This window comes from Alligator sinensis, unplaced genomic scaffold, assembly GCF_000455745.1.
Source record: "Alligator sinensis unplaced genomic scaffold, ASM45574v1 scaffold872_3, whole genome shotgun sequence".
NCBI classification, from domain to species: domain Eukaryota; kingdom Metazoa; phylum Chordata; order Crocodylia; family Alligatoridae; genus Alligator; species Alligator sinensis.
In genome coordinates, this window is record NW_005842137.1 from 279,586 (window position 1) to 290,966 (window position 11,381).

The window sequence follows — 11,381 nt, forward strand, 5'->3', positions numbered from 1 at the left end:
CAGCCACTTCAATGCAGGTCACAATTCAGGCTCTGCTCCCAGTATAGTCACAAGCTGAGTAAAATATGGCTAGTGCATAAATACTACAGTCTTATAGGTCAGAGTGCCATGGTAGTTCTTGCTTTGTGCAAAATCTTAAGGGACAGCGTGAAACCGAGTGAGATTTCCCAAGCAAACATAAGTACATCTAGCTGCTTTGTCAAATCCAAATACTTTCCCTAGGGTAAAACCCTATAGAAAAATGAACAGCTGAGAAGGAGGGGAATTGAGGTTGCCCAGGCTGCAGAACCCCACTTTTTTTGTGTTGCCATGTAAATTCACCACTCCCCAGCCCATGAGACCATCTACAGCAACACAGAAGCAATGGCAGGTTGGGGTGGGAGGAAGAAAGAGGGCAACTGTTTTTTCAGCGTAAAGGTTTATTCAGACAGCCCTGGTGTATTGTCCATTGCTGTTTATGCAGTTCTCTGCAAGAGCTATGATGGCCCAGCTGCGCTAGTGCTTGGGCTACTGCTATACCCAGCCAGGGCAGCTGCTTCGTTGGCTGCAACTGACTTCATAAGCTAATGCATGATTTGAAAGACTGCCCCAGAGTCCCCCTCACTCTCCTGCTCCCACTGCCTTCTATGAGACGGTTAGAAAGAATCGATCCCAGCCTCTGGCTCCACCTCTGGGAGGAGGACTTTCTTTAAAATTCCTGAATAGTAGGGTCCAAACACCTGCCTATTGTGATGAGTCACGCTGCCAAACCTGCGGCCAACTTCCCTCAGTTCTTCCTGAATAGGAGCGAGGCCTTTTGGAAAGTTCTCGAGAGATTTCTGTTCAGTAGGAGACAGGCAGAGGCTGAGGAACGAATGGATCCGTTGCTCTGTGGGTATCAAAATAAAGGTGTGATAGGAACAGATTTTAATACGGTGATCCAGCTAGGAAAGAATCAATCCTTCCAACAGCTGGTACATGGATTCAGTGCTGCAGAACAGGTGCATGCTCAAATTGCTTTCCTGCTTCTGGTCTTTCACATGGTTCACATTGCTTCTTGACCTCTTGAAGGTTCAGATCGAGTGTAATGCACTTTTCCCCCACATCCCATCAAATGTCAACAGAGAATATGGAATTTAAGATTATGCTTCTACCAGAGCCAGGGATTAAATTTAAACAGCCATAATGCCATGTTTTCACATGGAAAAGAGGTTTCAGATGTGTCCCCCAGAGAAAATGCAGCTGGGGTTCAGCCAGCCAGCTACCATATAGCATTGCTTTATATGAAGCGTGTATTCAGTGGTTCTGAGAGGAGTGACTGGTCCGGGGTGACTTTAATACTGAGAACATATTAATTCAGTGTTTGATTATCTCGGCTGCCTGGGGAGCAGCGAACCCGCGGAGGGAAAGGCTGCTTGGTAACATGACTTTTGGGCTCAAATATTCTGTACTATCACAGCAGTTGGGCGAGTCACCACCACCGCACAGGCTGAGTTATCTCAGAACGTCAAGGTTTGCCTCAGGCCACTGCTGCAGCTTTTTAAGGTGCTTCACCTTATCCCACCTGCTCTGGCTTTGGAGGGAATGAGCACAAATTGGGGCAGAGTCCAACCAGGCGGCGGAGACTGAAACTCACCTGTACCAAGCAGCGGGTGGAAAAATCCTTTGCCCTGGTTTTTGTAATAGATAAGAGCAAGTCCCATGTGAAAACACTTAGAAGCTGTGGACCCAGGATATCTCCCCTACAGTGTGTTCAGCTGCCTACAGTACGGCAGTGCCACAGGAAGCCCATGATCAGCAGCAAGTAACAGCTGATCTAGCAAAATCCCTTGGTCAATAGTTTGAATAGAGCAACATTATAGAGCAAGGGGTTGCCAAATGCAAGGCTGCAAACTTCCTGGAGAGCTCTTTGTCTTGGTTGTAAGCGGAGCCCTTGTGGCAATTTGCAGAGCAAGTGATTTAAAATGAATCGTTCTTCCACTTTGACAGTTCATAGATAGATTCATAGATGTTAGGGTCAGAAGGGGCCTCAATAGATCATCGAGTCCGACCCCCTGCATAGGCAGGAAAGAGCGCTGGGTCTAGATGACCCCAGCTAGATCCTCATCTAACCTCCTCTTGAAGACCCCCAGGGTAGGGGAGAGTACCACCTCCCTTGGGAGCCCGTTCCAGACCTTGGCCACTCGAACTGTGAAGAAGTTTTTCCTAATGTCCAATCTAAATCTGCTCTCTGCTAGCTTGTGGCCATTATTTCTTGTAACCCCTGGGGGCCCCTTGGTGAATAAATCCTCCCCAATTCCCTTCTGTGCCCCCATGATGAACTTATAGGCAGCCACAAGGTCGCCTCTCAACCTTCTCTTGCGGAGGCTGAATAGATCCAGTTTCTCTAGTCTCTCCTCATAGGGCTTGGTCTGCAGGCCCTTAACCATACGAGTGGCCCTTCTCTGAACCCTCTCCAGGCTATCCGCATCCCTCTTAAAGTGCGGCGCCCAGAATTGCACGCAGTACTCCAACTGCGACAGTTGTGACGCCATATAGTGATACAGGCCTCATGATGCATGGGGCAGAGATTACTATTACAGTGAGTAAACTTGGTCACTTTCCTTATTAACTTGGACAACAGGGCTCAGGGGGTATACTGCTTTTTTCCTGCTTGACCAGTAACTCGACCAAAAAATAACCAACGTTAGGGGGCTTCCGGAGGAGCAAGGCACCAGTCAGTTTCTTTCCCAACCTGGTGGCTTTTTCTTGGCAGTCTGAGCTAAGGGGCCAAGCAATGAACTCTGCCCTCAGCTTCCAGCAGTAAATCAGTGTCCCTCATCCTCCCTATCCCCCCATTCTTCATAGCAACTACCTATGTCGAACAGCCCTGCGGATGGAAAGTACTGCACTCTCCAAGGATGCTACATCGAGGGCCATGTACTGGCTCAGGAACCCAAGTTCCATCCCCATCGAGTTTTGCATTGCTCAGGACTCACCGATGACACTTCGAACGGCGTTGTCCTTGTCTGTGATGCTCTTTATCTGCCCTTTGAGGGAAGCAGTTTTGTCACTGCTGAGAGGAGGACAACCCAGCTGAGAGAGAGTCCGACTAACTTCTTGGCATACTTGATGGCTGATGTCAAGTAAAGCTTCCTCAAACCTAGAATCGTGTAAAGGTTTGTGACACTCACTCTGGCTGCTGGTTAGGTTTGTTACAGGGCAGGGAGCAAGTCCCACAGCATTAGTACAGCCAGGGAGGTCTCTCCACAGGCCTGCGGGCAAGTGTTGTGTGGGGGACAGCCAGCCATGCTGTTTTGGTGCCTTCCATCATTCATGGACTAAGTTCCCCTTGCTCTGCTCTTTGGCAAGAGCCAGCAGTGACAGGAAGCTACTCTGGTGCTCCCTCCCATGAGGAAAGGATCAGCACCACTGATTCTTCACCAGCCAGTGAATCGCCAAGCCTAGGGTAATGGGGAAGGGGTGGTCAGCTCCTCCCCAAGGCAGAAGATATGCCTAGTGATTGGTTCTCTGCTAGTCCTGGAGCGGAGTCCAGCAGTTTATCTTATAACCAGCTGTCAATGGCATACTCGCCCATCTGGCAAACAAAACCGTTCAAATAACGCACCTGGTATGAGGGAGCCCTTCCAGGAGGACCTCTGTTACCCGTTTCAGCCTATCTACAAACCCAGGTGAGCTGCACAAGGCGCTTCCACACATGCCAGTGGTCACTAGCAGGACCGCAGCTATGATGGTAAGACGATTCACCTGTGATCGTACTTCCTGCAGCCGAGCTTGATCCATCAACAGTGTCTGTGGGGAAGGGGGAAGGAGCTCAAATCCCCCTTCCAGGCATGGAGATTGGAACTATGCTCACTCAGGTAAGTTCTCAAGCAGAGGGCAAGGTCCATGGCCACCCTTGCTATCTTGTAAAGCTACATGGGAGGGATCCAGGAAGGGGAAGGTTCTGAATTACTGACCAAGCTCGAACTCCAGCAGCAGGGAGGTCCTTTTGTGCTGGGAGGACCCTAGCTGATGCAAGAGGGGAAGTTGGTCTCGAATGCCATGCCTCCCCTGCCAAGGAGGGATTGTGCATCCAGCAAATGCTGTTTTCATCCCTAGCACTCCTACTGCAGACTCTCAGATGGGGGACAGCCTAGGAACCTGTCTGTTCTGGGGTTTTTTGCTTGTATTTAAAGTCAGTTCTGTCCCCACATAAAGGCATCAGAGCCCCTCCCTGTCTGACCAGAAGGTGACTCCTACCTCGGGATATTTTTCTTGTCCAAGCTCCCAATGGAGCAGACTCATGTAGCCTTGGTTTAGCACAGATGTGGGACTTGGAAGGTCTGAACTCCTGTGGACTGCCCCCTGTAGGGATGAGGCAGGTGGGATGTTGGACTCAGGCTGGAATGGGGACAGCGAAGGAGATGCAGAGGTGTCTGCTGCTGCTTTGCGTAGCCACTCTGTCGTGTGATCCAGGCTGCCTGCAATGGGATTAGAGAGACGTGTGCAAGAGACTGGACAGGGCAGGTGAATGATGGAGCTGTTAACAGCAGTAGAGCCTCAAAGTGCAACAGAGAGGAGCTAATTAAACCTCTGCTTTAATGTTCCAGAAAGGCTTTGCTAGAGGTGAATATGGGTCTGATAACATATTGCCACTTCCTTGTGAAGTGCTCTGTACACATTCCCCGGTTCTCACGAGCCCCTTTGGGATGGGGATTCTCTCCGTTTTGTGAAGGGAAAAGTTGTAGCAGATTAAACAGGCTGCTCATTGCAAGCCAAGTCTCAGCTTGGGTGAGCCTATGCTCTATCCCTACAAATCCTTGACTGAGGATTGAGTTAGCCTATGGTTGTGTGAGGTCTCTGCAGACGGACAGTCAAGCACCTCCCTCTCCTGCTGTAGTTTGGGAATTTTAATTCTTGCCTAGGCTCCTGCTGTGCCACACAGTGTGATTCCTAATCCTTGGAAAAGTACACGTGAAGGTGAAGCAGCAAACCCCAGCACTTCTCTCCCCTTCCCAGACTTACTAGGCAGCTTGTCTAGGAGCTCCTGAAATTTCTTCCGCTCGTACTCGATGGAACGGTCCTGCAGGTGGGGACGGAGGCTCTGGATAGTGAAGTTTACCATATCCATTTTCATCAAGTCAAGCACCCTGAAAATCTCCCTGGGGTTCAGCAAGAGAAAAAAAATCTAGTTATGAATAATGGGAGGCCCTATCTCCCCAGACTTCTATCGGGGAGAGTTGTAGAGCAGGACATAGACTGCCCAGAAAGCTTCTAGAAAGTGGTGAGGACCCTTCTGATACAGTGAATGAAGAAAGCAACTAGTGGGAAAGGTCTTCTAGATTTCTTTCTAACCACCAGGGAGGAACTGGCTGAGAAAGTGACAGTGGAAAGCACTTGGGTGACAATGACTGTAAAACGATAGTTACAATCCTTAAGAAGAGGAGGAGGGAGAATAGCAGGAGAAAGACTGTGGATGTCAGACTTCAGTAAACTTGAAAACTTGTGGATAGGATTGCCTTGGAAGCAAGTCTAAAGAGAAAAAGGAGTTCAAGGGAATGCTCAGTATACACAAGTACAAACAAAAAGTAGGAAGAGTTATGAAGGACCAACTTAGTTAAGTCCTGAACTATTCAATAACATGAAGCTCAGGAAGGGATTGAATGAAAAGTAGGAACTAATTCAAGTAGACAAGTAGAAAGCTACTGTAGAAGCCCGTTGAGGCAGGACTAAAAGCCAAGGCAGAAAATGAGATGAGCAAGGGGCACCAAAGATAAGACAACATGCACTGGGGCGGAGGGATGGACTCAACCTCCCTACAGAGCTTCCAGTTCTATTTTCTATGATCCTGTAAGTGTCTTATGAGGAGTCAGTGCGCCAGCTCCAGCTAGGGGCAAATGACACCAATGCCAAGATGAGCAGACAGAGTTCCATGCTTCAGTTCTGGGCAAGACCACTGAAGGGGGACCCAATATCAAAATCCCACAAATGACCCACCAGCTTTTTTTTTAAAGGATCAAGGATATTTTTAAAAGATGTACTTCTGTGTGGGCAGGGGAAAAAGTGCCAAACTGAGAGCCTTAGACTGCATTATCCTCTGAACTGGTACAGCATGGACAGGGGCAGGGCAAGCTACTCAGCATTGTATCCACATTGACCTACCAGGGATAACCAGAGGGGAGAGGTAACTGGGACCCCTCTCAGCCTCTACATTTGAGTGAAACGGAAACTATGCGTCAGCGGGGGATGCTTGTAAGCGAAGGAAATGGGACCCAGGGCTAGAATAGAAAACTCATTTCCTCAAAAGAAAAAACCATTGGGCCCAGTTGATCTCTCTGACTTGATATGCAGAGACACGTGCACATACTGCTCCTTACAAACTACTTAACCATTTTTCCTGTAGGATGGAAGATAGTGAGTTTATTTCTCCTTTTACAGACTTGGGAGGTGTTCAGACGATAGTGATAGGGCTGTATTAGAATCTCCGCAGAAGGCGATTCAAGTGCTGTGATTCATTCCATCCTCTCCCTCTCTGGTATAGCTATATCAGTGATTCTGCTACCTGCAATGGCAGTTTTGTGCTGGGGACAGACATCGTCCAGGAACTGGACCGAACCTTATTTATTTCACAAAGAGCTTCCCTCGCTGCTAAGCAGCAGCTAGGTGTTAGAAGCTTGCACCAATTTTTCATTAACAGGCAGAAATTCAATATCCCTGGGGAGGACGAGCTGAGGTCCAAAGTGCTTTAAAGTCCTACTGAGATGCTGGTCCTGTGCAGGAGGCCCTGGACGTCCCAGACACTGTTCTACTGGTATGGGATACACTGGTTTATGGCAAGCCCACCTGAGCAGCTGAACTGGGTCTGTCAGGCTCCGCAGTCTCTGCACTTCCTCGTCTCTGATGGGCGCGCAAAGCATTGCCATTGTGCTGAGGATGTACATGGTGAGATTGGGAATGTCTAGTGCCCCATGTTCGGCCTCCTGCCTGATCAGCTCCACGTCCAGGGCAGCTTCAATCTGGCTCTGTAGGCGGGTCTGCCGTGGCAGCAGCAGTGACAGTAGGGTCTGCCCAAAGGGAAGAAATGAAGATGGAGATTTCCACTGCAACCAAGCAACACCCCTACCTTCCCAGAGTTACTCAGCAGGGATCCAAGCTGGCTTCGTGGGCCTGGAGGCCCAGAAATGTCTGTCCCTAACTGCTCCCTTTAGGGATGCTCAGAGTGCCAAATGACTAATCATTGCTTCCTGACTGAACAGTTTTTGTTCTGTATTACAGTTATACCTGTAATGCTCTTTAAGGCTTTTTTGGAGATGTGTATCCTGTCAGGACTGGGAGAGTATGGGCCGAGTAAGGTAAGTAATGTGTAATGCTATAAGGAAGGTCTGGCTGTTTTGATAGTTTTAAATACTGATTTCTTGTTTAGTATGTTGTGTGCTTGGACATTAAAGACAGATGCTTGTGTATAATGAAATGGGCATCTTGTTATACAACTTTGGTGTTTTATACTTAGCAGAGATTATGCATGGAAGGGCATAATCACTATTACTGTAAGGGGGACTTTTATCAAGGCACTTTGTCAGGTTGGTAGAGTGTTTTCACTACGTAGATAGCTCTTTGCATTGGTGATGTTATGGTTGCTGTTTAGTATGCATCTGTCCCAGGATTCATTCTGTATGAAGTCTTGTAAAAACAAGGTTTTAATAATGTAATTCATTTTTAATTGAGGAAGCATGTATTTCAGTACATTTGGGCTCGGAGGTAGAAGACCCATCTCAATTAATTGGAATGTAGGCTGAAGTCACTGGAACTCTGCCACTGAATTCAACAAAAGGAGGTTTAGTTTTACGTGAAGCAAATGAAGGGGTCAGTGTTGTGTTAAAAAGAAAGGACAATATCCTCTTAGCAAAGCCATCAACAAATGCAACTGGGGAAAGGAAGATGTGGAAGCTGTTCTACCATCTGTGGGTCAGTCCTCTGGATGGCCTGACTGGGTGTTCCCCAATTATGAGTGAATCAGGGGGGTTTGGGCTACACAGAACCAGTCTTCGGTAAAAGACTAGATTAGCTGTTTGTCCTGTCTCAGGAGCCGCTCACCTCTTTGATTTCCTGCAGCAGCCGGATGGCGTGTGTGTAGTCTGGTGGGCTAGTGGAGAGCTGTTCTTTCAGGCTGTCCCAGAAGGCTTTGTGCAAGGTCTCCTTCACTCTGCTTTCCAGGCTGCGGAAAGGGGGCGGAAGGCTAGTACAAATACCTGATTAGCATCAGCCATTTATCTCTTGCTGATATTATCTGTTGCTGTGGAGGGGCCATGATCCCTCCTTTCCTATGATCTTCTCTCCTACGATTCCCTCCCTTTCCTATGATTGTACAGTCACCATCCAGAACATGGAATACAGAATGAACCTCTGAATCTTTTCTCCTGTCTGGAAGCAACATACCTCAGCACTCTTCCAAAACGGGGTTCCTTCCTAGCAACCTTTCACTGACACTGCATGCACTTAATCTTATTTTGCCATGTAGCAAAAATCTAGGCAGCCCCACCCAGCTGCAGGTGTCTGGCCAATCTGCCAGAGTTGCAGGTAACTCCTTTCAGTGCCCCAAACTACTACTCTCATCCTTACAGAAGAATGAGAGGATACCTTTCTATAAGGCATCTGCTTTGCAATGAGAAGGATATTCTGGTGGTGAATTGTCCCAGGCAGAATGCAGGAAGTCTATAACTACAGCGCAGAGAGATGAGCACGCTTTGCTAAGGAGTCAACAACTCTGCTCCTTTGCTCAATATTTAAGAAAAGGTCACTGTCTATACATGACCTCGCTGTCCTACAGTAAAATCAGGGCTAAACGTGTAGCAGGGCCAAAGCCACAGTGGTGGCCGTGACACCCCCTGGTCCTGCATGAGCCCTCTTCCCATTGGGTGAGCCTCTCATTAGCCCCCGTAGGCTGCTTGTGCCCTAAAGAAGCAGGCACACTCCAGTGCTCTGCTACAAAATGCCAAGTTTAGTTTTTATGTTTATGAATATAAAGTTGTGGAAAAAGCCTTTCAGGCTTTCTTGATGCATGAAGCCATGAGACACCAAAAAATACCAGTTCCACAGGCTATTAACAGCTTTCTGTCACAACCACAAAACTTTCCATGCTTGAGCCCTGAGCTAGAAGGAAAACCAAGCATAACATACCTGTCTGGTGCAAAGTTCACTTGCTGTACCTTGAAGTCATGATTCAGCACAATCTCATGTGCAATGGTCATTTTGGACACCTCTTGAGCAGTCTCTAATAGCTCTGCCATGGAGAGAGCTCGTGGAGGACTGGCTACAGAACAGGATAAGAGAAATTAATGAGACTTAGGTCATTTGGAGAGAACACAACTAATTATTATCTTAGATCCAACATTTAACAAAAACAGAGTCTAAAATAACTGTAATATTTATGGAGATTTAACATGAATGTGCTTTGAGAAGAGGGACTGAAAAATCCCTTGAGAATATTACAAACAAAGCTTTTGGCTGACGACTGAACTGTGAAATGGACAAAAAAGGGAAAGTGACAGGTTTTTATTTAAACAATTAAAATGTATTTTTCTAAATGGTTCAAATTTGAACATCTGAAATTTTTTCCCATGGAAATCATAAGATAAACTTCCACTGACTTCAATGAGAGGCACATTTTGGCACATTTAACATTTCAGTAATGGGTGGTTGTTGATAACTGCAATATGGGAAACATTGTTTAGAATAGTTTCCTGCGGACAGCATAAGACACTGGCTTGAGTGAGATGAATAAAAAATCATATAAAAGAGCTGATGTCAGTTAACTTGTCTTGCTCAGAAGCAAGCATTTCAGATTTGTTTTTCAAGAGGTTCCCTCCATTGGGGAATTTGCTCACTTTAAGTAGCTGGAAGTGCAAAGGGTCAGGTCTGCTTGCACTGGTTGATGCACATCTAGAAAACCAAGATGTATCAGCTACCTTGGCCTGCCCTCCCCCAGCCCCCTATACTCACAGAATAAGATCCAGGTCATCTGAGAATTCCAGCTGTGAAGTAACCTAGAGTCACGTCTTTGGTACGAGCTCTTTCCTCTCAGACCAAGGGAATGCATTTCCACTTGTACGATGGTGAAGAAAGAGCGACACCATGTGACCACTGGAAAAGCAGATGATTTGGATTCTAACCTTCCAGGTAATCCCACCTGGTGCTTGTTCACCAACCCAGAGGGCTTGGGTCTCTGGTGTTTTTCCCAAAAAGCCACAGCAGCTCTTTCCCCTTGGGGTGGGGAGTCCAGCCTTGGATTCCCAAGCACCAGATGAAAGACATGAGCACAGCACTGAGTGGCCTTTACATTTTCTGTTCTCCAGCCACACCCCCCTACCCTGGAGGCCCAGGCCGGTGTCCTGCGTGATGCCCACTTCAGTGGACCCTAGGTTGTCACGCCCTGGCCAACAGGCCAGGAACGGTTCAGGCAGGGGTGCTGAATGTCTGGGCTGCAGGCCGGATCTGGCCTATACAACCCTATGATCTGGCCCCTGGGTCTCGGACTGACTCGTGTGGCATGCAAAGCCAGCCTGGTGCACAGGCTGGACCCAGCACCAGGGGTGTTGCCCGCAGTCTGAGGCTGGTCTAGGGTGCGATGCAGGTGGTGCCTGTCCCGGCTTGGTCCTGTGCGCTGGCTCTGGGGCTGCTCCAGATTGGGCCGTGCCAGAGCCAGCGTGCGAGGCCAGCCTGGCAGAGCCGTATACGGTGTGCACCATCAGCCCCGTGCTGCGTGTAGCCAGTCCAGCCTCACGTGCAGCACCTAGCAGCCCTACTCCAGGGCTCACTCTGCACGTAGTGCATGGGGTGCCCTGCCGGAGTGGCCTTGTGCGTGCACACAGCCTGGGGTCCAATCCAGGCCAGCCCTGCAGGCAGCACGCGGCCAGTCCACCCCATGGCGAGCGAGCCCTGCAGCGGGGCTTGTGCGTGCTGCACCGTGCGCGGAGCTGGGCCCTTCCCCTCAGCAGTGCCTTGTTATGCCGCTGCTTGCAATGAGCTGGGCGTCGTGGGCCCACAAGGCCGACTGCGCTGGCACGCACAGAGCAGGACCTACAGGGTGGGAGAGCAGGCGGGCAGAGGCTGGGCACGTCTACGTGCTGGGTCTCCTCCGGCTGCCGGGCCTTCCCAGGGCTGCAGGGCACCTCCGGGTCCTCGCCATCGCCGAGGGGTGTCTTCTCCCCAGGGTTCGGCATCCTGTCCTGGAGGCAGGGAGGAGAGGGCCTGGCCAAGGCTGGTGGGCAGCACAACCGCGCCCCAGGCCTGGACGTGGTGGGGGGGGGCAAGGCAAGGCAGGGAGCCTAGGGGGGACACCTGGGCAAGAAGAGAGGGGGGGCCATAGGTCCCAGGATGATACCAAAGTAAAGGGGGGGGGGTGCAAGGAAAAGACCAAAGCA

The 11,381-nt window shown here is 49.2% G+C and overlaps 1 protein-coding gene across 2 annotated transcripts; it reads right to left on the minus strand.

The window, feature by feature from the left end:
• On the minus strand, nt 1-11,276 carry TCP11 (t-complex 11). 2 transcript variants are annotated; one of them, XM_025206072.1, is made up of 9 exons: nt 11,042-11,276; nt 9,139-9,271; nt 8,056-8,176; nt 6,805-7,025; nt 4,987-5,123; nt 4,222-4,442; nt 3,587-3,771; nt 2,958-3,121; nt 1-868 (listed from the first exon to the last, which is right to left on the minus strand). In XM_025206072.1, the coding sequence occupies exons 1-9, from the start codon at nt 11,178-11,180 to the stop codon at nt 636-638; spliced, it is 1,554 nt and encodes a 517-aa protein (XP_025061857.1). In that variant the 5' UTR covers nt 11,181-11,276; the 3' UTR covers nt 1-635. The 2 variants fall into 2 exon arrangements, with proteins under 2 accessions (XP_025061857.1, XP_006025284.2); XM_006025222.2 differs by lacking the exon at nt 11,042-11,276 and adding an exon at nt 9,961-10,994 and having other exon boundaries at nt 636-868.
• Nucleotides 11,277-11,381: the final 105 nt, after the last annotated feature.

What these genes read in the sequence shown, in the direction of transcription:
- TCP11 (XM_025206072.1), bottom strand. Translation starts at nt 11,180, where the DNA reads ATGCCGAACCCTGGGGAGAAGACACCCCTCGGCGATGGCGAGGACCCG. An exon ending in GACAAGAAAAATATCCCGAG is followed by an intron (nt 3,772 to 4,221) that starts GTAGGAGTCACC and finishes CCTTCCCCACAG; the next exon opens with ACACTGTTGATGGATCAAGC. An exon ending in CGCCGTTCGAAGTGTCATCG is followed by an intron (nt 869 to 2,957) that starts GTGAGTCCTGAG and finishes TGATACCCACAG; the next exon opens with AGCAACGGATCCATTCGTTC.